Source organism: Pollicipes pollicipes, unplaced genomic scaffold (assembly GCF_011947565.3).
Source record: "Pollicipes pollicipes isolate AB1234 unplaced genomic scaffold, Ppol_2.1 Scaffold_7262;HRSCAF=8765_pilon_pilon_pilon, whole genome shotgun sequence".
NCBI classification, from domain to species: domain Eukaryota; kingdom Metazoa; phylum Arthropoda; class Thecostraca; order Pollicipedomorpha; family Pollicipedidae; genus Pollicipes; species Pollicipes pollicipes.
In genome coordinates this window covers 11,677,558-11,703,175 of record NW_023597055.1, presented here as the reverse complement: position 1 = coordinate 11,703,175, position 25,618 = coordinate 11,677,558, and the positions used below count along the sequence as shown (strand labels likewise).

At 61.2% G+C, this 25,618-nt stretch overlaps 2 protein-coding genes across 4 annotated transcripts in view; both read left to right on the top strand.

Annotated features, from left to right (window-relative positions):
- LOC119113370 (sodium-independent sulfate anion transporter) overlaps positions 1–3,720 on the top strand; it is a 125,575-nt gene extending 121,855 nt beyond the window's left edge. For all 3 annotated transcript variants that reach the window (XM_037237685.1, XM_037237686.1, XM_037237684.1), the window contains 4 exons: positions 375–523; positions 988–1,161; positions 1,751–1,907; positions 2,582–3,720. In XM_037237685.1, the coding sequence (XP_037093580.1) occupies positions 375–523; positions 988–1,161; positions 1,751–1,907; positions 2,582–2,658 (557 nt within the window). In that variant the 3' untranslated portion in view covers positions 2,659–3,720. The remainder of the gene's footprint in view (positions 1–374; positions 524–987; positions 1,162–1,750; positions 1,908–2,581) is intronic.
- Positions 3,721–4,668: 948 nt separating this feature from the next.
- LOC119113441 (nuclear distribution protein nudE-like 1-B) lies at positions 4,669–25,243 on the top strand. Its single transcript, XM_037237754.1, has 8 exons — positions 4,669–5,039; positions 9,028–9,181; positions 17,417–17,565; positions 17,894–18,030; positions 19,273–19,382; positions 20,036–20,155; positions 22,783–22,868; positions 25,054–25,243. Exons 1-8 carry the CDS (start codon positions 4,957–4,959, stop codon positions 25,103–25,105), a joined length of 891 nt encoding a protein of 296 aa, XP_037093649.1. The 5' UTR covers positions 4,669–4,956; the 3' UTR covers positions 25,106–25,243.
- The last annotated feature ends 375 nt before the right edge of the window (positions 25,244–25,618 follow it).

Genomic DNA, 25,618 nt, shown 5'->3' with positions numbered 1-25,618 from the left:
ATCGCTACCATTATATAACCAGGCGGAATTTGCCTTCCTTCGAGCCGGTGTTAACGAGAAGAGCTTAGCAGAATCAGCACATAGTAAAGAGATCATGCTTGTGGTCATGTTCGTCCAGGCAGAATGGAAAGCACTTTCACAAGACAAGAGAGGATGTTGAAAATGTGCGTGTGTGGGTAGGTGGGTGTGTATGTGTGTGCGTGTGCGTGCTTGCGTGCGTGCGTGCGTGTGTTTAACAGAGACGCTCTTTATCAAGCCCGATCCCAATAACCTGAATGGCATATGTCCCGCAGCCTCCCCGTACTTTCTGACAGCAGCGGGAAGTGGTTGGGAACACCTGACAGCACACGTCCTGACGGATTGGCGCGTTGCAGGTCTGGACCTGATCCCGTTCGCGGCCACCTTCTTCACCTGCGTGTTCTGGGGCCTGGAGTACGGCATCGGCATCGGCACGGCCATCAGCCTCGGCATGATCCTCTTCAAGGCCGCCCGGCCCAAGGTCGTCATCGAGGAGAAGAAGCTGGTGAGGATCCTGTGCGGGCTCGGAGCGCGAGCCTCGGCTTCCGTGCATGCTGAGAAGGCTGTCACTGGGCGTGGGGCTCGCTTCGTTCCCCGTTGTTTTCTTTTTCGGGCGTTTGTGCGATCCTGCTCTCGGTCAATGGCGCGCGAAGTGTGGTCAGACAAAGGGTAGATCCTGGCAGATTTGCTATAAGCGCGTACATGGCAAAGGTGCTTGATAAGCAGTATCGATGAGACTCGATTACAGCTGCGAAGCTGTTCGATCTCCCTGTGTCTGTGATTTACGGTATCTCAGCATCTTCCATATGTAGAAGTTGGTGTGTTCATTCGTGGCCGTGTGCGTTCGTCTCTGTTATTCGGCGTGCGTAGGCTCGTCTGCGCCTCTGTGCGTGCGTGCACTCGACCCTCGCGGCGCGCTGTCGCCTGCACCCGACCGTGAACCTGACCCGGCGCCCCCGCCACGCCCAGCCGGGCTCGTCGCAGGTCTACATCTACGTGTACCCGGACTCAGGCCTCACGTACCCGGCCGCCGAGCACGTGCGCGCCGTCGTGACGGACGCGGCCGTCATCCACGGCAACAGCGTCGAGCCGGTCGTGCTCGACTGCAACAACGTGCGGTACTCGGACTTCACCTCGGCTGAGGTGCGTGGCCGGCGCAGGTGGCGCCGGTGTGCGGAGGGCGGGCGACGCTGCTGCGCTTGTTTTGAGCGGTCGTGGTGGGGCGTGGATGTCGTTTAAGCAGGTGGAAGTTGAGGCGGAGCCGCTGGTCAGCGTTTTGCCATGGCGTTCTGTTGGTTATCGAGATGTTAAAATTGGTGTTTGGGTTTATTTGGAGATGATGTGTTTTATTTCATTTGGCATGTCGTTTTTATACAACCGTGCGTATTGGTACATTCAATGGCCAATCACGCAAAGCGTGGAGTGAACCGTAATATGGTCCGCATTTTCGAACAGCCTAACAATCCTGTTCTGAATCTGAACAAGCCCTGCCAGGCACGCGCTCCCCCGGAACAGTATCCCGCAACCCTGCCCACACTCAACCCTTCCCCTGAGCTGACATGACCCTGACCTGACCCTGACCTGGCATGACCCTGACCTGGTATGATCCTGACCTGACATGGCCCTAACCTGACATGACTCTGACCTGACATGACCCTGACCTGATATGACCATGTCCTGGCATGACCCTGACCTGACATGGCCCTGACCTGCACTGACCCCGCCGCCGCAGTGCATGAACCTGCTGGTGAAGGAGTTCCGCGAGCGGGGCCAACAGCTGGTGTTCGTCGGCATGAAGCGGAGCATTCGCGGCTGCTGGGACGGCGCCGGCCACGCCGACGGCCGCGTCAGCTGCATCACAATCGCCGACGCCGAGCAACTCATCGCAGGTGCGTGGTGGCGCCGCGCTGGCGACGTGCGTCACGTGCGCCACACCCGCTGCACGGCGTTATGATAGAAGTGCACATGTTGCAACCGGAGGTGTGGGTGGAAAGAAGAGAGATCGTAGTGTTTCGCTTCTCGTTATGAGCTCTTACGCGACCGACTCCCCATTATTCCCGGAGGTGTTCCTTTCCAGCAGAATGCATGGTCCCTGGTTACCACGAGCGTTTGTGATCAAGAGCCCTGCTGGAAATGGCGAGTGTTTTTATAACATGTCCAGACGATTGCTTCATAGGTTTTTTAACTTACACCTCCTGCTATATAAGAAACTTTTTTAGCAAAAGACCTCGTGATCGACAGCACGTGTGGAAATGCAGACTAGATCCTCTCGTTCCGGCGTGCTGTTGGCTTTGGTTTGGCTGCGCCGTCGGGTCGTTACCGTCTGGTTGTGACGTCACTGGTGACGAGGCTGTGACGTGTTGAGGATATGATGCCCGTCCGATGCTGACCGTGCGGCTCATAGGGTGTGGTTGAGTCTGGCGCGGCCTGTGGTGGGTTTGCGGGGTGACGCGGTCCGTGCGGCCGCTACTGCCAGCCAAGACCCCGTGGTCCGCCAGCCCGACCTGACCTGACCTGACGTGACCTGGCGTTGCTTCGTTTGACTGCGATCCCCCGTCGGCAGAACACTGCAACGGGCCTGAGGTGAAGGTGGACGGAGCGGCGGGCGGCGACGTGGGGGCGGTGGACGCCACGGCGTGATCAGCGCCATCTCTGGGCCGCGTGCCGCAATATACGTACGCCGCGAGGTGGCGGCGCCTGTCTCGCCCGGCGCGGTTGTCGGTCCGCCCGCCGCCCGTTTTGTGGATGTCGGCGCGGCGGTTCGACCCGTGCTGGTGTGGAAGGCCCCCTCCCCCCGCGGACCCCGCGCCGCGCGAGGTTGGTGACCTCGCGCCCTGTCGCACACAAGGGACCAATGGTCGGGCGTTCTGTCGCGCGCTGGACGGAGGTGGCGCCGCGCAGCGGGGCAAGTGCATCGTTTCATCATTGTAGACTGTTGGTGAATTCGCATACAAAGTATTGTTGTTTGGGGTGCCGCTGGCGGGCGCCGCACTGGCGTTTTGTATGGTTGTCGCGGTTTGGTGCTGTTCTGGCGTCGACGTACGGTGCCTTGTGCACGAGATTTTCCTGTGACATTATCTTCTAGGGAGAGTAATCCGAGCGCTGATACGCTGACTCCGGTCTGGCGAGCCCGTGTCAGCCGATGCTGAACATGCGTGTAGTTTCATAATAACTAGGACGTTGTGCAGATTATATATCATGGTTGTTGCGGTTAATTGGCGTGGCCCTCGGGCTGCCATTGGCGGTGGGGCACATCGCGAGAAGTCTAGCTGTGGAAATGTGGAATGCTCCCTCCTAAGACCAAACCACTTTTGTGTTGATGTGAAGTGGAGGGACCTTTTAGCTGCTTTTAACGCACGCGTGGTGCTATAGTGGAGTCCGCTGAAAGGACAAGAACAATTGTATTGCTCTATTCTTAAACTTGCTGTCGTTTTGAAGCGGCATAACACTTCAATACGTTTTTTGTTGTCTTATGAAATATCAATTGATCGTTTTTAGCATTGTTTTTGCATAATAATGCACCTGCATTCCCGTGAATAGAATAGTGCCGATTCGTGAAAACACTCGCCTGTTTCGTATACCAGTCGTTTCAGCATATTCTACTTGGTATTGTGGACTTGGCACGCGTTGGAAGCGCTATTGTTGATCGATGTGGACCAATATAATCGTTAATAAATGGTCGCGGTCGACCTGTACCACCGATTACGTATCTGAACTTCATAGCTGGAGCGTTGTTTACTGTGAGTTGCGATGTCCAAGCGGTTCTCTGGGCGCGTATGCACCTGCGTGTGATGGAAGGTAGAGTTGAGGATGACGGCAAGCTTTCGCTGGTTAAGGCGGTCCTCTTCACACTAACTGAGGCCGAGAAATTGGCGGACATTTACGAAGAAGGTAAGATATGTACATTGCAGCGGTATCGTAGGCCTGACACTATTATTCTGAAAAATGGGTGACAGCCATGGGCTCATGATATTGGTGATATGGTCTTGAACCTGCGAATACATCCTTATCATGCGGTATCGCAGACCTGACACTGAAATATTAGTGATGGGGCCATGGGCGTAGTCACCCAACCAGGCCTGATGATACTGAGGTCCATTTCTGTTCTGGTGCTCCTTATTTCCTCACTTTGAATGTTCTTACTTTGATGGAGACAGGATAGCCGGAAGGGATCGATTTCAGAATTATGGATTTCACATCAAAGCATGCGTTAAAGCCAGCGTACTTGATTTCGTATTCCTAGCCCACCTGGCGATGAAAGAACTTATACTCGAGGGCGGATTTTGTTTAGTTTTGTTTTGTAGGAAAGCAGCTGCATCCATAGGCGTTGCCCGGATTGGTGTCGACGTGGGTGAAACCAAGGCCATATAGCGACGGGGCGAAACTCCTGATTTTTTCGCCACAGAAAAGTTATGAAAAGGCTTAAAAAAGGAAGGCGGCGCGTGCTCTCACTGATCTCCCGCCGCCCCTTCAGCGTTACGCTTGGGATTTAACGCATCGTGCCCGCTTCCTGGCCTCTAGGGATGTTTGCAGATATCAAAGACTTCTAGATGTTTTGGCGAAGATCCCCATCTGGGTCGATCTGGTAGCCGAAGTTTCCGTTATTTGACTTACGTTATTTTTTGCGCTGCTCTCTGCGGATCAGTTGGGGTGAGGGGTTGGTCGTGGTGGGCGAGGTGACGTGTATGCATAATTTCTGAAGATAGGTACAGGCGAGAGCTGTGTTCTGGAGGCAAGATAGTGCTATGACGGTCTTGACCTATCATCGTTGACTGGGAATCGGGCTCCTGGCTCTGGGAATCGTCTCCAACTGGTCGATATGAAGGTGAACTGAAGCTCTCCGTCACCTTCATCGCACCACGGCTGCAGACGGAGGCATCCAGCTGGGGAACACGACGTTTCGAGCTATTTTAGCGTATCACAGCCTCCTGCTTTAAAATGGGAGACATGTCACCCGACTTTGCAAGCAAGGATGAAGAAATATCATTTTGGAAAAGTCTAGCTCAGGATTTAAAGATTAGGTGAGTCATGCATATGGGATATCTACTTATCTACCCAGAGAACACTGGTGCCACCGTACCTTTGGCTTGTAATGATTGTCAGCAATGTGTGAGGCTTTTACAGTGTCTTCATGACACTAAAATGGGGATTGTAGGCATACTGTGGTGACATCCATGTCTCATAATAGACTTTGGCAATATGGCAGCCCTTTGCAATGCCTGGATGTCATAAAAGAGGATCACAGATATGCTACAAGAGTGGATTTAGGCACTGCAACAGTGCTCAACCTGCCATTCCTTAATGTATCTGAGGACTGATCCTGTGGCCAGGCTTTTTTTCTCCCGCTCGTGATGATGCTTAGTGCGGTGTAAGTATTCCACAGTGAAATTAACACCAGGAATGTAACCATAAAACACACAAAATCATGTTCCCTGGAGTGACAGAAACTTGCACTTTAGTGCAGTTTTTGTTGATCATCATACTACTAGCCTGGTAAATTTGTGTGTATGCTATTAGCATGACGGACATATTAGTTAACTAGTAAACAAACATGTTTCTAGAATGTCTGTGGCTCTCTTTTATGCATTTATTAATGCATTATTTTATATCCTGCATTATTATATATTATGCATTATTTATGCATTAAAGGAATTTGTGAATCAGCAATCTTCATTCCATTATAAGGCCAGTTTTGTTGGTTGTGTCTGTGGTGATGGCTGCCATGTGGGGTACTTGGTAATCATGTGAATTTTGAAATATATCTTAGCGTATGTGATTGTCTCGTGACCATTACTGGTGTGTTCACAAGGAAGAAATAGCATCCCATAGACCATTTGTTACAGGCAAGGTAAATTTATTTCTGGTCACAATGCCTGTCATTTCATAAAACAAACCTCAAACCTGTGATACACCCAGACCTTGTTAGTTGTGAAGTCTCTGGTCACAGCCCTGATTGCATGCATTTTATCATATGGTGCATTTTGGTTGAACAAAATTCATACATAACATAACATTAACACCAAGTGAAATAGGCGTTTAAAATGGAGAAGTGTGTATGGCTAACACACATATGAGTGGAGGGCTAAATATCACACATTTGGATGTGGTCAAATTTGCCACCCCTAGATCTAAAAACTAAGAGAGGTAGATGCACCTAGTGCATAGTGTGGTTCAGCCTGTATGAAAACTTACTTTTGCAAAAAGGTGAGGTTCCTAGGTCATAGCCTTCTGGCTAAATGAGGTTGAAGAGGGTCAAATTCCAGATTGGTGTTGTAAGTTCCCCACACCTGATGCATCAGCTTTGAACTTGATACCTGTTCCATGCCAATCCAAATGGTCCCTGTTGTTCAGTTTAGATCAGTGACTTTGTTTGACCTTTTTAAGGTCATGGTGACCAAAACTGACCAGATCATTTTTGTTTCATATTTGAACAAGCTTCAAATGTTGCACTAGGCTGAGTGTTCCCAAAAATAGAATGTTGATTGGGTTTGTTGTAGTCAGTGTTCTATGCTGACTGTAAATGAATCATGGAAGGTGTTTTTTGAGGTCCCTGTTATCAAGAAATTTGAAAAAAGCACCAGGAATGACCTGAAAGCAAGGTCCATAAAACAGGTTGGTTTTGGCCTTGGTTTGGCTTCATACCTCACCCCAGGTTGACGAAATTGGTTGTAATCTTAAATTAAAATGTTGAATTGTGTATGTAACCATCTCATGATGTACAGCTTCATCTAACCCTCAGTTGTCACATCAGATTGAATGGTTCCCTACAAACTGCCTTCACTGACAGTTACAGCATGACCTTGACCTATGGGATGTCATTTACTGGAATTATATATATATATATATATATACATATATATATATATATATATATATAAACAACTGTATTGCTATTAAAATATCTCCCTGTTAAGGCTTCTATGAGAGGGCCAGAGGGGAGGGTGTCACATAAACCAGTGTCACAGAAATTTGCTCCATTGGAGTTGATGCTGGAATTATACCATACTTACTTAGGTGCAGTGTACTTAATGTTGCTCTTTGCTGCTTGGAGGAAGAGATGGAGCTGTACCCATGCTCTGCAGCTCGGAGTCAGTGTTGGTTCTGCTGAGGAGAAATTAACCCCACTGTGGTACATAAATATAGCTTTTTGTGACTGGATGGCTGCAGCTTTCTAATGCATGTTTGTTGGGGTTTTTGACATGTGTGCTGCATATTAAGTGGAAATGAAGGGGACTAAAGCTCAGCAAATACATCAAGTAGATCTATTGATATGGACGGTCCTGTCCTTGGTCAGTGACAAGATCCCCAGCTTCATGCAGGCCATCATGTACAAGGATCAGCCAGTGTGTGGCTGTCGCCAGGCCTGGCTGGCCATATAGGCACCAACACCATCAGGCCCACCTGTCACACTCAGCGCTGGCACCTCCTCCGCGCCCTGGAGGAAGCGGCGCCATGCCTGTGTGGCCGGCGCCGGAGGAGGAGGCGGCAGCTTCGGCGTCGCTCACCATCATGCGCAGCCCTTGCCAGCGCGCCCACATGGGCGAGACCGGTCGCGTGGACTGGCCGTGCCGCAGCGAACACCGCAGTATGTCAGGCACCAGCTGCGGAACACGTCCTGGGGTGGTTGTTTCTGTCAGGAACACCCCAACACCAAGCCTCACTTCAAGGCCATCGCAGTGAGGATCCTGCAGCGTGCTAAAGGCCAGGCATTCTGGAGGATGGCTCAGTGGAAGCGAATTGCTGGCAGAGCTACCAGTCATCGCGGCACGGACGAGGGCTTATGGTCGAGGCGTCCACTGATCCCCCTGATCCGATCAAACTTGCCACCACAAGCCCTACTTACCACTCTATACATGGTATACAGGCCACCACCAGCAGGTAGGCCTTCAAGAATGCCGTCTGGGCACAAAATGGCCTTAGCAGGTGGTTCGTCCTTAAACCCCGATGAACAAGGATACAGTGCATCATCATCCGGTGGACTCTCGCTGAAGTCGATCTGTATGGTTTGGGCCTGAGAACGAGCCGCTCCTGCAGAGTGTAAACTGCAGTTGCTCTTAGCTATTCTGCGATAGACATATGGCATTAGCTTTATGAGGTCGAATTGCCTTTAATACAATATGTCTGTCTCAATCTTGGATCACTTCCGGTGATGCCGACGCTGGGCTGTTTGGGTACCTGTAAGGGTCGTGTGGGCGGATTTGTGGCGGCAGGCCCGGTGGAGCGAAATATGGTTCTGGTCTTGAACTAGCTCAGGTCGTCGTGGGCGGCAAGTGTAGGGCGTTACAGACGAGTTTTTGCCTCCACGAAACCCGTGAGCTCTCGGTGTTTAGTCGTCGAGCTTCGATGTGATTGTGTGGGTAGTTAACGCACGGGTGGCATGAGCCTCATGCAAGGTGAAAATCGCCAAGGTGTGGCGCGATGAGCGCCTTTGCGGGATTGATCTGACCAAAAAGTTGATGCAGCACATGAGGCAGACACTGACATAGTTTCTACTTATCGTGAACAAAACACCGCAGAAACTGTGACAGTCGCGTGGCCCCGATTGTTGTCAACATCACCTGTCCGGCAGATGAGCAGCAGCGTGCAGAATCACATCAGAGGGAGGCAGCTCTCAGTCGATCACCATCGCGCCGCGTCACGCGCGCTGACTCGCATGTCAGAGACATTGACGTGTCGGGTGTCTCGCGCGGTGTGCTACATACACTGCCACACGCACTGCTACAGACACACTGTTACACATACAGCTACACATGCACTGCTACACACTCACGCTGCTACACACACACTGCTATACACACGCGGCTACACACACGCCGCTACACACTCTGCTACACACCTTGTTACGCACGCACTGCTACACACACAGCTACACACACACTGCTAGACATACGCTGCTACACACACATTGCTACACACACACTGCGTGGGGACGGCGGCGGTGCCCCGGCCCAGACCGGAGCATGCCCGGCCGGCGGTCGCCTCACAGCGCTCTCTGTTCGTGCGCCGCAGGCTGGCCGAGTCGCGAGACGAGCTGGACGAGTTCCAGGAGAACTCGCGCGAGCTGGAGGCCGAGCTGGAGGCGCAGCTGGAGCAGCAGGAGGCGCGCGTCAAGGACCTCACCGGCCGGCTGGCGCGCGTGCAGACCGAGAACGACCAGATCAAGGTGGGTGAGGTGCGGCGGCGGCCCCCGCCGGCGCTGCCCGCCCCGCCCCGTCTGGGCCGAGGCCAGCCGGATCCAGGTGGGCCCGGCGCCGCGGGTCGCGCTGGCGGCCGGCGCTGCTCCCACACGGCTGGGAAGCTGCCGGGCGGCGCTGGTGCCAGCAAGGAAACCCAGCCTGTTTTGCCTGGTGAGCGACGCTCGATCTTGTCAGGCCCTGTCGAGTATTTGTGTTTGTATTTGTGGCATTCCGTGGAAGCTTTTTGCATGGGAAGGTGGCGGGGGGGGGGGGGGCGTGTATGTGTGGCATTCGGTGGAAGCTTTTTCTGTGGAGTGGTGGGGGGGGGGGGAAACATGTATGTGTGGCATTCCGTGGAAGCTTTTTCCGTGGAGAGGTGGGGGGGGGGGGGCGTTTTGTCATACACTAGTTTCGCAAGACAATGGCATCACGGCGTGGAAAAGAGGCGTGTGGAACGCAATTGGCAATGTGCGTGTGGAGGCAAGTGGCGATTGGAGGAGTGTAGGAGCAAGCGGACGAAGCTGTTTTTGTGATTGGAATCTGGCTAGGTTGTGGTCTCGATTGTGTGGCGCCACAGCGATTGCGGAGGAGATACGTAAAGCAGAGTGCAGTTTCCTTTGGAAGCTGGGAAGTTCCAGCCTCCTGCCCCCCCCCCCTTTCCCCCAACTCGGAGAAGAAAGGAAGCCAAATCCTGAGAGGAGCGTGTTCTGGGGCATGTGCCGTCGAAAGGGTTTGTTATTTTTCCCTCCTCAGCCCCCCCCCCCCCCCCGCCCCCTTAACTTATTCTGCAAAGCTACGCCGCTGACTTAAGCGCTGAATCCACGGCGCGATCTCAAAGCTTTTAAAAGAGCACTCCACTGGTGTACAGCTCTGAGGAGGACACAACCCTCTTCGTGCCTACTGGGCGGCACGGGAGAACCGCAGTGCTGACCCCGCGCTAGGTCTCATGCTGCGAGACCTGCGAGCGTGGCACAAACAGACGGCGTGCCGTGGAGGGGCCGAGGTTATGGTGTGCTTGCGGCGCGGTAACAGTCTGGCGCACTCTGCGTCGGGCGGAGTATGCACCCTCGGCCGTCCGAGTACCTGAAGACTGGGTAATGTGTGGTCTCCCTCTGAGTACCTGAGAACCGGGCGATGTGTGGTCTTCCTCCGAGTACCTGAAGACCGAGCGGTGTGTGAGCTCCCTCCGAGTACCTGAAGACCGGGGGATGTGTGGTCTCCCTCCGAGTGCCAGACCGGGTGATGTGTGATCCTCCTCCGAGTACCAGACCGGGTGATGTGTGGTCTCCCTCCGGGTGTCAGACCGGGCGATGTGGGGTCTCCCCCCCCCGAGTACCTGAAGGCCGGGCGATGTGTGGTCTCCCTCCGAGTGCCAGACCGGGCGATGTGTGGTCTCCCTCCGAGTGCCAGACCGGGCGATGTGTGGTCTTCCTCCGAGTACCTGAAGACCGAGCGATGTGTGAGCTCCCTCCGAGTACCTGAAGACCGGGGGATGTGTGCTCTCCCGTCGAGTGCCAGACCGGGTGTTGTGTGATCCTCCTCCGAGTACCTGAAGACCGGGCGATGTGTGGTCTCCCTCCGAGTGCCAGACCGGACGATGTGTGGTCTCCATCCGAGTACCTGGAGGCCGGGTGATGTGTGGTCTCCATCCGAGTACCTGGAGACCGGGCGATGTGTGGTCTTCCTCCGAGTGCCAGACCGGGTGATGTGTGGTCTCCCTCCGAGTGCCAGACCGGGCGATGTGTGGTCTCCTTCCGAGTGTCAGACCGGGCGATGTGTGGTCTTCCTCCGAGTACCTGAAGACCGGGCGATGTGTGGTCTCCCTCCGAGTACCTGAAGACCGGACGATGCGTGGTCTCCCTCCGAATGCCAGACCGGGTGATGTGTGGTCTCCCTCCGAGTGCCAGACCGGGCGATGTGTGATCCTCCTCCGAGTACCTGAAGACCGAGCGATGCGTGGGCTCCCTCCGAGTACCTGAAGACCGGGGGATGTGTGGTCTCCCTCCGAGTGCGAGACCGGGTGATGTGTGGTCTTCCTCCGAGTACCTGAAGACCGGGCGATGTGTGGTCCCCCTCCGAGTGCCAGACCGGGCGATGTGTGGTCTTCCTCCGAGTACCTGAAGACCGGGCGATGTGTGGTCTCCCTCCGAGCACCTTAAGACCGGACGATGTGTGGTCTCCCTCCGAGTGCCAGACCGGGCGATGTGTGGTCTCCCTCCGAGTACCTGAAGACCGGGCGATGTGTGGTCTCCCTCCGAGAGTCAGACCGGGCGATGCGTGGTCTCCCTCCGAGTGCCAGACCCGATTCGGGCGTCGAAGTATGAACATTTTAAACTTCGTTCAGCCGTCTCTTTGCAGCGCCGCACCACCCTGGAATGTGGTAGGATGTGTGGGAAAAACGTGGATTGGAGCAGAGGCGCACAGCTGCCGGGGTGAAGTCGGGGCGGAGCGGCCTCAGGGAGATTGCGACTGGCAATCATCCTGCCAGATTTGCAATGTGCTGCTCCCGTGTCAGCATGTGGTAAACGGTGACAACCAAGATTTTGATAAACTGATAATGTTAGCCTTAGGTGGCAGCGTGCAAGTTTTAATCCTTTGCTTTTTGTGTTGTTTTTGGTACCGGCAATGATAAAATACTGACAGTTAATGTTGGCAATAATAAAATCAGTTCTACTGGTGTCCATCTTCAGAGTTAATGTTGAACCGTACCCGAAGACCCCGAGCGATTCTTAAATGCGTCGTTTTATATAAGAAAGATGCTCTGTGTGTGAAGGAGTGCGGTCTACAATTTGGGAGCTGTCAGCATACGGTGCTAGCTGATGATGTGGAAGGACGTGGGCGACGCCGTTTATCAAGAATTTGAACATCAGCGGTCCGGCCAGGGAGTGGTGTACCTTTATGTGAGGCCCTTAGAAGAACAAGTGTCCAGTCTTACATCATCTGTTTCCTATTATGCAGATAGCCTCTAGCGAGATGAGTCACCAGGGTGAAAAGCACCATACTGTGCTATGGGGTGAAGGAGGCTGCGGTGATGTGGGCAATTGTAAGCTCTGCTTAAATCGTTGACCGCAATGGGTCCAGGAAGACGACATCGCCGATGCGTGATCGTGGATTGGGCATGATGACCGAAAGTCGCGTATGCCCCAGCTCTCCCTGTCGCTGCCGCCCGAAGCTGCCCTAAACTGCCCTGCCCGCCGCCCCGAACTTTTCGCCGACGGTGAGGCGTCCGAACATGTCATCGGCTGCGAGCTTTGTTAGAGCACTGCCTCCCCGGCTGCAGCCTTCAGCGCAGCCTCTATCCGCATCCTTTGGACGCTCGGCCGTCGGACCCGTGGGGCTGTGTCGGCTGTCGGCGGGCGCCGCCCGGCCCTCGCCGAGCGACGCGCGCGAGGAGTGCGGGGCCTACCGCCCCACCCCCTCCCCGGGCACGCGCCGCGGCCGCAGCTGCGACCCCGCCCACGCGCCGCGGCCGTCGTCCGACCGCGAGCGGCCGGTGTCGGTGGCACGCGCGTGCCGCCCGCCCGGCCGCCGGGCCGCGGTCAGTGCCGCGCGCCGATCGACCGGCGGCCGCGCGCGGTCGATAGCGGGTCGCCGCCGGGTCGACGTGCCGCCGCCGTGCACACTCGCAGCGGGCGCCCGTATACGGCACGGCAGCACTGGTATGCGCCGCGACGCTGGCCACCGGCCGCCCAGGTGCGGAGCCGGTCAGTGGCGGCGGTGACCGCAGCTCGGCCCGGCACGGCTCGGATCGGCTCGCTCTGGACGGTCACGTTGCAGGAACACGCAACTCATGCCCCGGCTGAGCGAGTGCCTGCTTGGCGAACGTGTGGGCCGCCGCGAGCTGGGGGGGGGGGGGAGGGGGGGGGGGGGGGCGGTGACAGACGGCGGACGGATCGGCGCGCGGCGGCCGCCGCCGCCCCCACGGCCTGTCTGGACGCGCCGCTGCTCGGCAGGCGGAAGTCTCCGGCGCGGCGGGAGCGTCGCGACCGGCGCCGGCTCACGCGGCCCGCCGGCGCTGCTGACGCGGCGGCCGCCACCGGCTGGCCGCGCTGAGGCCTGCGGGGCCGGGCTCGCCGCCGACGCCGGCCCGTGTCTGCGGCTCGGGCTGAGGACTGCAGCAGGTGCTCGCTCTGACCGGCGAGGGGAGGGGCCGGCACACGCTGCGACCGCCGGGCCGGGTGTCGCGCCCCGCCGGCGCTGGCTCCCGCGGCGGCGCCGCCCGGTACCACTGTGACACGCGTGGGCCACGTCCGGTCCGGTGCGCGGGTGTGGCCCGCAGGCGTGGTCACGGCCGCTGACGGCGGCGCCGAGCCGCCCGTCACGCGGCGTGGCGGCGGCCGGGTCGACCCTGACCGCGCCGCGCGCACAGTTGTCTCGGCGCAGCTGTGTGGCGCGCCGGCGCGCTTTTTTCGCGCCAGCCGCACACGTACGCACAGGTGTGCGCGTCTGGGTATCTTGTATGTTGGAAACCTAGGCGGCGCTTTAAGGTTCTTGCGATGGCGTCCCGCGGTGTGGCGTGGATTTGCAACGTCCACCGGTGTGACTTGCGTACGCGAGTGCACGCTTCATTGCACTGCGCCAATCGCCACCAGGTCATGTTCTTGTTTTGTTTTTATTTGTTGCTCTTGCCATTTTGGGGGCTTTCAAACGTGTTGACTTTCCGTGCGTTGGAAGAAGCGCGAACTTCTATGGCTGACCATCTGCTTGAGAACCGTAGGCCGAACGACGCTGTGCGTGTGCTGATGGGAGCCTCTTTGCTTCTGTTTGCGGCAGAGCAAAAAGCGGCCTGGTCCCGCCGGCGTAGAAGCAGCAGTAAAAGAGGCAAGCAAGCTGCGGAGGGAGGTGGGGGGGGGGGGGGGCGGGGGTGGATCGGAAATTCGTCTCCCGCGCTCCGGCGTTGCGGTCACGTCACGCCATTCTCGTAAGTCATGTTATGTAACGCCGCGTGTCGTGTGGGCATTGGCCTTCGCCGCTCCACTCGTTTCACGTTCTCCGTCATTGTAGTCGAGACGAGGTGTGTTGGCTCACCGTGTCTGCACGGCGAGTGTGCCGGCTGGTGCCAGCTCGCTGGAGGCTGACCCGCGCGGCCCGGCCGTTCAGCTGTGCCGGGAGTCCTCTGACGTCAGCAGCTACTGCTGCCCGGATGTAGCAGCTACGGCTTAGATTGCCCGTGACGTAGTAGCGAAACATGCCAGTCAGTTACGGAGTGGGTAAATGCCTGGCGTAAATAATGGCCCCATGTTTTGGCTCAAAATCGGCGCGTCACGCAGGCTGACGCATGGGGCCGTTCAGGAAACCGGGATTCCAGCAGCCGGGATAGTGAGCACCGCGCCGCGAGTCGTCCCAGCCAGCGGGTCACTCAGCCGGCGGCCGTCGGTTCAGGCGCCGCACGGCGACAGGCCGGCGGTGGCTGCGATTCAGCGCCGCCGGCGGCCGGCCGCCTGGCGCGGGCCGTGCCGTGACGTCATGCGGGGGTGACGCGGCCTCACAGCTGTTGGCCGGGCTGCGGGGTCGGCGCCGGGCGGCTGGCTCGCGCCGCGCCAGCGCTCTCCCGCCGCCGCCGCCGCCGCCGCCGCCGCCGACCGTTGGGACGGGCGTCACAACGGCCTTGGCGGAACGTCGCGCCGTTCAAATTCGTGAACGGCAGCGTGACGCGAGCCGCCCCCCGAGCGCCTGGTCAACAGGCGGTGCGGCCGGCCCGGGTCTGACGGGCCGGCCCGGCCTCGTCGTGGGCGTGCGCTGTCGGCCGGGTCGTCGGCCGCCAGGGCGTAGTTGGCCGCCGGGGTGAGGCCGGTGGCCTGACCCCGGCGTCGCGCGCCGCCGCGCCGGCTGGACGGGTGAGTCAGCGCGACCGGCCGGACCCGAGCCGAGCCGAGCCGAGCCGGCGCCAAGGCCGCCCCGGCCCGGAGCCGAGCCGAGCCGCCGGGCGACGGCGACCGCCTCCCACGCTCCACATGGCGAGGCGACCGGAGCCGCCGGAGCCGCCGGCGGCGGCGCGCAGCGGAGCCGCCGCTGCCGCCCGCTCGGCGCCGGCCGGAAGGAGCGCGCCGGCCGGTCAGCGGCGCCGAGCGGCGCGATTTCGTATGCATGACCCGCTGCGGCCACGGCGGCCTCAGTGCACCCGCTCTGCCAGGCGGCTGTGTCGGTCGGACGCCAGCCGGCGGGCGTGCGTGCGTGCGGCGGAGCCCGTCGCCGGCTGGCCGCGCGGTGGTGGACGGCGGCGGCGGCCGGGTCCTCTCGCCGCCCGCGTGACCCGCGCTGCCCGCCGCCGCCGCCGCCGCCGCCCGCCGGCGGGTGGCTCGTGCCAGCGCGGGGCCGCACCCGGCGTGACGCCGGCCCGGCCCCCGTACAAGGAGCGGCTCGGCCGGCCGGCGCGAGTCGACGGACGGAGGTCAGCCGGAGGCCGGAGGAGCGGCGCCCGCGCCCGCGCCCTCGCCACCGCCGCCGGACGTGCCGTCTGGGAGGCGCGGCGACTGTCGATCGCGGGGAGAGCGGCCGCCGGCGGTGGCCAGGTCCGGGAATTCGCCACCTGCGGCTCCTCCGGGTCTGCTTGGGATGAAGACGGTGGCGTGGCATTTGCCATGAGAACACCACTGAAGGTCACGGTGGCGACGCGTTGATGGGACCATATGCTCAAAGCTCTTCTTGCACGTTCTTGCTCTGGCTTGTCAGGTGTCAGTGTCGATTACATGGATTGTCTCGATTACGCAAGGACGTGTCACGTGTCGCGCACAACCGTCGTCTTCGTCTTGCGACGAGGTGTCTCGGCGGGGCCAAAACAAACACAGACGACGGCCGCCTGGCGAGCGAGGGGCATCCAGGCCGCACAGCTGCGCGGTGCTGTCGTCACGCGGCAGCGCGGTGGTCGCCGGGCCCGGCCGAGTCGGCCGCCGGGCGGCTTCGGCCCGGTGACTCACGCCCGCCGTCGGGGAGGGGCCGTCCGCAGCGCTGGGGGCGGGGGAGTGGGGGGGGGGGGGGGTCGCCCGGCCGCTCGTGACCCCGTCACTCGGCGACGGCTGGCGGCGCGGCGCGCCGCGCACCGCCTCGTCTCGCCTCGCCGGCCGGCCCGCCGTGTCCCGACGGCGCGTGGTGGCGGACGGGTCGGCCGGGCGGGAGTCTGGCGCCCGGGGGCGGCGGAGTCCGGGAGTCGCCGCTCCGAGAGTCGGCGGAGTCCGGCTCCGAACGGAAGCGGCGCTCGCGAACCAACCCCCGACCGACGGCCGCCGGCGGAGCGGCGCCACAAGGGCGGCGGTGGGGGCGGCCGCCGCCCACTACTGCGTGGTAGCGGGGGGAGGTGGGCGACACCAGGTGTGGCCACAGGTGTCCCTCCCCCCTCCCCTTCTCTCCCCTCCCCCGGCCGCCGGCGGGCGTGCAGACCGACGCTCGGTGAAAGCCGGCCGTAATTACGTCGTCTGTGAAACAGCGGGGCGGTTGTCTGGAGATTGGTGTCGACGCCGCGCACGGACGCGACGTGGCCCCCGGCCCGGTTGTTACCATAGGACCAGTCGGACACGCGATGTCCGGGGTCACAGCCGGGTCTTCCCGTGTCCGTGTCCGTATCCGTTTCCGTGTCCATGTCTCCTGTGAAAAATGTGAGCGGTGTAACGTTACGTGTTTCCTAAGCATTTTGTGTTGCTGAAGTCGGCGCGCCCAGTCTGTCAATCATCAGACAATGGCTGTCATGTGGGGTGATAAAATGTCGGTAATCAGGCAACGGCTGTCATGTCGGGTGGCCGTAAAATGTCAGTAATCAGACAACGGCCGTCATGTTGGGTGGCCGTAAAATGTCAAAAATCAGGCAACGGCTGTCGTGTGGTGGTAAAATGTCAGTAATCATACAATGACTGTTATGTCGGGTGGCCGTAAAGTGTAAAAAATCAGACGACGGCTGTCATATCGGATGGCCGTAAAATGTCAGTAATCAGCCAACGGCTGTCATGTTGGGTGGCCGTAAAATGTCAGTTATCAGATAACGGCTGTCGTGTCGGGTGGCCGTAAAATGTCAGTAATCAGACAACAGCTGTCATGTCGGGTGGCCGTAAAATGTCAGTAATCAGACAACAGCTGTCATGTCGGGTGGCCGTAAAATGTCAGTAACCAGACTACGACTGTCATGTCGGGTGGCCGTAAATCGTCAGTAATCAGACAACGGCTGTCATGTTGGGCGGCCGTAAAGGGTCGAAGGTGCTGCCTGGGTGACAACGCCGTTCGCCTGTCCACAGGAGAAGCTGGAGCACCTGCAGACGGAGGCCCATGACCAGATCTCGGACCTGCAGACCGGCCTGTCGGAGGTCACCGGCATCAAGGAGAAGCTCTCCAAGTATATCCGCGAACTGGAGCAGGAGAATGACGACCTGGAGCGGGTCAAGCGGTGAGTGGTGCGGTCGGACGGCCTGTGGTGCCGGGGAGTGGTGATTGGTGCCGGCCGACGTCGACGGCTGGTCCAATTATATTTGTTGTTATCTTATCTTTATCTTTGTTATCTTTATGGTTATCTTTGTTGTGAGCTTCCGTGCCGGTCTCGCTATCAGATGGCCCGTCTGCCTGAGCGGCAGCATTGCGGCCTCTCGTGTCGCCTGCGTTGGCCAACGCCGCCTGCAGCACACTTGTTTGCGTTGATGGCGTGTGACGTCACCGACGTGCTGGTGACGCGTCAGTGGCCGACGTGTGACGTCACGGCACCGCCGGCGGGCCGGCAGGACGATGGTGGTGTCGCTGGAGGACTTCGAGGGCCGACTGAACCAGGCGCTGGAGCGGAACGCCTTCCTCGAGTCGGAGCTGGATGAGAAGGAGACGCTGCGGGAGATGGTGCAGCGGCTCAAGGACGAGTCCCGAGGTCAGCCGGGGTCACCGGGCGGCCGGGCCGGGACGCAGCGTGTGCGTCGCAGGCACAACTGTCGGCGCGGTGCAGCGCGACACCGGCGACGCGGCGTGGCCTGGCCGGCGTCGATGCGGTACAGGGCGGGCGTGGTGGGCAGGACGCGTGGAGGGGGTACACGGTGTCGATGCAGTACGTCATGGAGAGGGAGCTGCGGTGGGCGAGCGCCGGCCGGCAACGGCGCGGAAGCTGGCGCCGCCCCAACTCTCCGGCCGCCCGGCGGCGGCGGCCGCAGGACGCCGGTCCGTGCGCCGGCCGGGTTCAGATCAGCCGTGTAGGCAGTGTGAAGCATTGGAGGGACGATAGTGGAGCTAACATGCCGGCAGACTAACAGGCTGGGTTCCAAAGTGACCTCGACATCATCCGTCCCTCTTATCCTCTTATCTTGCTTCATCCTGCATCCTCGCGACACCCCGCTTGTCCGGGGCAGGCTGCATACGTCAGCCACGAATGGGCGGGGAGCCCCGTGGGAAGAGGGACCCCGACCGGGTACCCGCGCATGCGCGGGTTAAAGCTCGGCGGTTGGCCCCCCAGGCGCATGCACGTCTATCCCATCGCTAACAATTTCCTTCATCCCATAGCCCTGAAATGATCATGTCTGGTCGAAAGAGCTCTAATCCAAAAAAAAGAAACCAAATCCAAAGTGGCGTTGTTGGCTTTCTTCGGTGAAGGATATCATCGATCGACCGTTGCATGGGGCGGCTGTCGACAGACCACGGGTGGGCAGCCCGTCTGCGAGCTGTGCCTGCTTGAAGCTGCGCCAGCCCGAGTTTTTGTCCCACTTATCAGATCATCACCGCTGTCTGACCTCGGCCAGGGCTCTACCCGTCCCGCCTTCCCTTCGTCTGGCCGGCCGTCCCGCCGCGCCCTTGTGTGACCCGCCGTGTCCTCGTCTGACCCGCTGTGTCCCCGTCTGATGCGCTGTCCCGCTGTGCCCTCGTCTGACCCGCCGTGCCCCCGTCTGACCCGCCGTGCTCTCGTCTGATCCGCCGTGCCCTCGTCTGACCCGCCGTGCCGCTGTGCCCTCGTCTGACTCGCCGTCCCGCTGTCCCCTTGTCTGACCCGCCGTGCCCACGTCCGACCCGCCGTGTCCACGTTTGACCGGCCATGTCCCCGTCTGACCCGCCGTAACCCCGTCTGACCCGCCATGCTCTCGTCTGACCCGCGGTGCCTGCGTCTGACCGGCCGGCCGTTCGGCAGACCTGCGCCAGGAGCTAGTGATCCGAGACCGGCACGAACCGGCCGGCCAGCCCGACAACGACCGCTCGGCGCTGGACAGCAACAAGCTGCTGGAGGAGCCGCCCGACGACGAGGCGCCGCGCGCGCGGCCCGCCGGCCCTGGCCCCGGCCCCGGCCAGCCGACCGGCGCCGGCCAGACCGCCGGCAGGGGTAGGTCGTCTGCCGCCGGGCGCGGCGAGCCGTCCGGCGTTGCGACAGCAGCGCGCGGGGTGACGGAACAGCAGCGGGTAAAAGGTGCACCGACGGGGGTCGGTTATGGCTTTCAGACTTCCCGCCGCCGTGAGTCAGTTTTGCTGGTGGGGCAGACGGCAGCTTCCGCGCCTCAGTAACAGACCGGCGGCCCCGAAGGCAGCCGCGGGTCGGCCCGGATGCGGCCGAAGTCATTTGGCGGGACGTGATCCGCGGGAAGGGGACTCGATGTGGGCGACAACAATCGCTGTCTCACGTAACAACGCCGGTTGTCCAGGTGCAGCAGCGCGTGTGCGGTCCTGCGCGTGTACGCAGTACGGCGTAGAGAGCTGGGAATGTCCCCATGTGCGTCGCCGCTGACCAGCGCCTGTGTGGCTCAGACCGCGCCAGCCGCGACGCGCTCGTCGCCGATCGAGCGGGTGGCGACCTTCGGCCGGCGCCGCCTCTGACGTGCACCTCTCTCCGACTTGTGACCCGCTCACCCCTGACCGCTGACCCGCTGACCCCGGGCCGCGCCCCGCCCGCAGTGCCGGCCGGCGTCGGCGACGCGCCCGCCAACGGCCACGTCACGGCGTTGGACGGCGGCGGTCCGATGACGCCCTCGTCGCGCATCTCGGCGCTCAACATCGTCGGCGATCTGCTGCGGAAAGTCGGGGTGAGTCGGGCGCACCGGGCGGCCGGCGGTGGCGGCAGGCTCGCAGGCTCGCTGGCGCCGCCGCGGCAGCACGCGGGCGCTTGCGGCTCGCACGCGCACGTTGCGCGCGACGGGCGCGCGCGGCGGCGGGCTTTCTGGCTCCGCGTTGACCTCTGGCGGTGGGCCGGGCGCGGACACGGGCACCGTCCGCGCGCGCGCCGCGCCCGGGCCGCGACGAACCCGGCGTGGCGGGGCACCCGCGGATGCCGGCCCTCGCTGCTGTCGCGAACGCAAGCAAGCCGCGAGCATCCGAGCGTGTTGGCCGTGACTGTGTCTCGGGCCCGCTTCGCCTCTGCAGGAAGCGCGCGGCCACTTCACCTGGCGCGTCCGTTCGCCTGTGGGAGATGCCATCTGGCATGGACTCGGTGTGTCTGGACGGGCTCAGCACTGGTCTCGGAACCGCTGGGAGAGGCTTGCTAGGCGCGTGCGAGGCACTTGGCGGCGCTGTTGTGTTGGAGTCTGCCCCGGCGCGCCCAGAAAGCCAGTCGCGTCATCATCACCGCCCTGACGACCGGCTTTGCCCTGTTCTAGCTGGACCGGTATATGTGCAAGGCGTGCAGTAGGTTCCGGTGTATATGTATTCCTGCCCAGTAGTTGCCGTGTTCACCGCACCAGGTCAGACCAGCGCTCACTAACGTGCCCAGCCTCGGCTCCAGTGTCGGCCCTTCTCCTGACGCTGGTCCTTCGGCCGCTCCCGCCCCAGCTCCTGCCCCAACTCCTGCTCCAACTCCTGCTCCAGCTCCAGCTCCTGCCCCAGCTCCTGCTCCAGCTCCTGCCCCGGCTGCTGCTCCAGGTTCTGCCCCAGCTCCTGTCCCAGCTCCTGCTCCAGCTCCTGCTCCAGCTCCTGCTCCAGCTCCTGCTCCTGCTCCTGTTCCAGCTCCTGCCCTAGCTCCAGTCGCAGCGCCGCCGTCTGACCGGGCGTAATGACGCGCCGGTCGCCGTTCCCGGACGCGTTCCTTGGGAGGGCGGTGGTCTCCCAGGTTACGGTTTCGTGCCCTTGCTCGATCCCAGCTCCGCGGCGTCCGGGGACGTCCGTTACACTGTCCCAACGGTGTCCCCAGTCCCGACGACCAGTGTTATTAAGGTCGAGTTTCACCCCCGTCCCGTGCTAGTTTCGTCCCAGTTCCGTCCGAGTTCCGTCCTAGGCTCGTCCCAGTTTCGTCCCGTCCCAGACCCACATCCGTCCCGTCCCAATTCCGTCCTTCGGTCAAGCCCTTGACGTCAGCCTCCAATCCTATCCGCTCATCCCGTCTTTGAGGTGTAATGAATGGACGGATGGGCGCCGGCAGAATGAGCAGACGGGCAGCGCTTCCGTTCCGTCAGCAAGCGCCCCTCGCGCGCGCCCCGCCGCTCTAATCGTCCGCTAGCGGCCGCGCTGCCTCGCGGACGACGGCGCTGTCGGTCAGCGCAGGCAAAACGGGCCTGCGCGCCGGCCGTCGACCGATGCCTTCCCGAGGGATGTCGGTTGTGGGCACTGGGCTTCCGGCGACTGACGGGTTTTGCCGGGTAGGAAGGTCGTTAGGGGATGTTCTGTCACTAGCCGGCCTCAATGGGCGCCACTCCATGGACAGTGGAGTTTTTCACTGATGGGCTTCATTGTGTGAATTATTCCTGTCTCAAAGCAACACCCACATGAACATGACCCTTAAACCCACCAAATCTGTCATAAAACAACTAGGAGTGATTTGGCGTCATCAGGGTGGCTGCCACCGTCCCATTCAGTGGGGCTTATCCCGTGCTATCTCAGGTCCCCAGACGTTATGGCCTCCGAAAGACCTGGCGACCTTGCGACCGCTCCACGACGTCAAAACATCCGATGACCTCACGAGCTCCCAGCGCTCTCGTGTGCCTCCCGTGACCCTTGACCCCGGTGATGACCTGCCGCTGGACCTGCGTGACTAACCGAGCCGCGGCGGCGTGCGGGCCGCGGCCGTTCCGCCCCCGTCCGTGGCCTCTGCGGTGGCTGGCTTCTGATTGGCCGGGCCTGGGGCCGGCCGAGACGGCCCCGGGCCCCGCCGGCGCCGCCTCCGGTGGCGGGCCGCGGCTACTAACCGCCTGCGCCTCGCCGCTCAGCTGGCCGGCCGCTGGCACGGGCCGCGCGGCGCCCGCGCGGCGCCGTCGTGGTAGTGGTAGGCGCCGTGTGCGGCACAGGGTCGGTTTGTGCAGATGGAGGGGAGCTGTACCCTTGCCGCCGTTGTCTGGGCCGTGGTCATGCGGTGACGTTTGTGTGTGTTTGTGTGTGGAGTGCGCGTGTTTGCTCTGTTTGGCGCGCCGACGGGGCGCCTCCGGAAGCGGAGCTATCAATCTTGCGCCCGATGCCCCCGTGCTGGCGGCGGCCACCGACCGCTGCCGCGACGCCGCCCGTGCGTCGGCTCGCGGAGCGCCGCTGCTGCCATCTATGGGCGAGAGCCGTCGACCGGTGCCGGCCGCCGCGAGCCCAGGCGGCTCGGCCGCATGGCTTCTGCGGCTGCCGGCCCGTGCTTCGCGCTCTCGCACGCTACAGCGCGCCCCCCAGTGCTGTCCGGTCGTGTCCGCCGGCGCCTCGCCGCCGCCGCTCGGGCCCGCGCTCACGCCTGCTGCGTCCGCAGGCGCTGGAGTCCAAGCTGGCCTCGTGCAAGTCGTACGTGAAGGACAACCCGCGCCCGGCGGGGTCGGCCGGCCGCGAGCTGCACAGGTGAGGCGGCGGCGCGGCCACCGTCAGCCGACAGCGGTGCGGTGGTGGGCGCCGGTCCGGCCCGGCGGCCCGTCCCGCCGGCGGCGGCCCGTCGGGTCTGTGATCGCAGTGATGGAAGGCCGCCGTGGTGCGACGTGTGGGGCTGGGTCTGATGGACATGCTGGAAGGAGGTTTGGAGGTGTGCGCCTTCAGCGCGGCTCTGTCAAGTCGATGTACCTGTGCAGAGTTAATGAGCGCGATGTGTTTTGATTCCTTGTCCGATGCACGGTTTACGTGTTAGGCCATGAAGCCTTGGCCATGCTTGTGGTATGTTCACGGTCTTTTGACCACTCAAAACGTTATGTAACGCTACAAAAACGTCTCCCTCCGCTTCCAGTATAATCTGTGGCAGGCTCCATGTTATTGGTCGGTCGGGGCGTCGCTAACAGCTCTGGCTATCTGTGCTGCCTCGCCAGCCTCCTATGGGTCCCCGGGGGCCTTGGAGCCTCTCACGGTTTATCATACTCGTATCGTTGTTATCTAATCATTGTAGATACCTCCTATTGCAAGAGAGACGGACTCGTTACGAGTTTTTGATTGTGCAGGGGTTCTGGAATTCTCGAGCTTCCGGATGTCGTGATTGCGGGTACACTCCGTGGCCTGGATGACGTGATTACCTGCCGGGTACACTCCGTGACCTTGCTTTGAACTCCGGACCGGTCGGGCCGCTTCTGTCACTGCTGGCCTTTGCGTCATCTTATGTTCCGTACGAACAGAGCGGTTAAAGGCGCTTCGATGAAATATCTGATCTGGTAAGAGTGAAGTTCATTCAAGTCCTGTGTTCCAAGTTCATTTCACTGCCACGGCCGCGCGCTTTGAGTGAATTACACGTACGCGCGGCAGTCGACCCAACCCGTAGTTGCTCAAGTGGACGCTAGATGGTAGGGCCCGTCCATCTGAACTGTTGAAAATCTGTTGTATATTCGGCGGCTCACGTGGCGCCCCCATGGCAACAACCATTTTGTACCTGCCGGCGTTGTATTTGATTGGTTTCTACATGCACATACATTTTCTACACAGAATTTCCTCCCTTTTGTCCTTTTTTTGGTCGGGCCTTGTCGCTCGGTCGCGCCTGCGCTGTCACTCCTTCGCCCCCGAGTCGGCCTGTCCGTGACGCGTGGGCCTGAACGGCCCGGCGCCCCTTGCAGACTGCGCAGCCTGGGTGCCGAGGTCAGCTTCACTTGAGGACCGGCCCCGGCCGTCGATCCGCCCGCCGCCGCTGTGCGCGTGTACACTGTACAGTATACGCCGCCGTGCTGCCCGCGGCGGCCGCGTGCTGAGGAGGTCTTGGGGATTGGTGTTTTCTCTCATACGTCGATCGTGATCGTTTTCTTCAGCACGGTTTTGGTTGCCGGTTTTTCTGCGTGGGGCAAGCCGCATGTGAAGGGTGTGTTACATTTGTGGCTTGGTCGGCTGCCCGGCGGGTTTATTCTTTCAGCGGGACACGCGTAACGAGCCACGTCCACGTGTCACACCTAACTTGGTTTGTAGCTATGTGGTGCCTGGAACACTCAGCCCTCGCTCTGGGTTACGGCGGCCCGGCGCTCTCACCGGCCCAACCTCTACTCGCGTGACCGTCCGCAGTCGGACCGCTCCTATCGGGTATCCCCCCTCTGCTCCTCAGCCCGCACTCCCTCGAGCACGGCCCCCTGTTGGCCGCTCGGTCCTCGTCTGTCTCCCCTCCTCCCCGTGTCCCTCTGGGTTTGTGCGCGGACGCACGCACCCGCGCGCCGGGACTGCCGGTCCGGCATCGCGCCGAGGCCCCGCCCCCCTGGGGACGCACCGAGCTGTGTGTGCGGGCCTGCGTGCCGCATGCTGGGGGCGGGGTGCTGTGCCGTGAATGTGGGGTGTCGAAAGGGTCGCGTGGCGACACGGAGGCGACCGACGCAGGCGGTCACTGCCGGCTGCTGTGCGGCTGCTGTCCGCCAACGCTGTCCGGCTGCTGTCCGCCTACGCTGACCGGCTGCTGTCCGCCGACGCTGGCCGTCTGCTGTTCGCCGGCACTGTCCGGCTGCTGTCCGCCTACGCTGACCGGCTGCTGTCCGCCGACGCTGTCCGGCTGCTGTCCGCCGGCGCTGTCCGGTGCAAGCGGCAGTCGTGGGATAGATCGCGAGATGGGCGTCCAACCTTGTGCGTTGCGTTGCAGGGCCGGCAAGCCGCGGAAGACCACCAAGATCCCGACGCAGGTACAACGCTAGACCGACTAGGCGGGCTGCCGACGCGATGGCGACGGCGGCGGCGGAGGCGCCCGCTCGCACGCTCGTGCCGTGAACTGGGCGGCGCCGTCAGCTTCCCGCCGCGGAGGAGCCTGGCGTCTCGCGGGCGACGGCCGGCACGAGCGGATTGCCGGAGTGGCGGTGCCCGGCGGCGCGGACGGCACGTGCGGCGACGCGGACCGCCGTGCCGGGAACGGACGACGCGAGGTGGACCGCCAGGCGGCGCTCGTCGCCGGCCCGAGCTGGCGCGGTGGCGCGGCGCTGCGGGCCGCGGCGGGCCGGCGCTGCCGACGGCGAAGTCGTGTCGCAGTCGGTGGCGCGTGGGACAGTGTGCGCTGCTCGGTCGCGCCGCCGCCGGCCGCGCTGGCGTTCAGAGTGCCCGCTTCGTCCCTGTTGGGTGGGTTGTGCTTCACGGCCCTTCTTGCATCAGCAGGTGCTGTCACGTGACCACGGCCGATGCGTATTTGTGGCGGTAACTGTCGAAGGAGCGCGCAG

Coding starts and splice junctions, on each gene's coding strand:
- LOC119113441 (XM_037237754.1), top strand. CDS start 4,957: ATGGGAGACATGTCACCCGACTTTGCAAGCAAGGATGAAGAAATATCA. Junction 20,156..22,782: donor ATCTGCTGCGGAAAGTCGGG/GTGAGTCGGGCG, acceptor CTGCGTCCGCAG/GCGCTGGAGTCCAAGCTGGC. Junction 22,869..25,053: donor GCCGGCCGCGAGCTGCACAG/GTGAGGCGGCGG, acceptor GTTGCGTTGCAG/GGCCGGCAAGCCGCGGAAGA.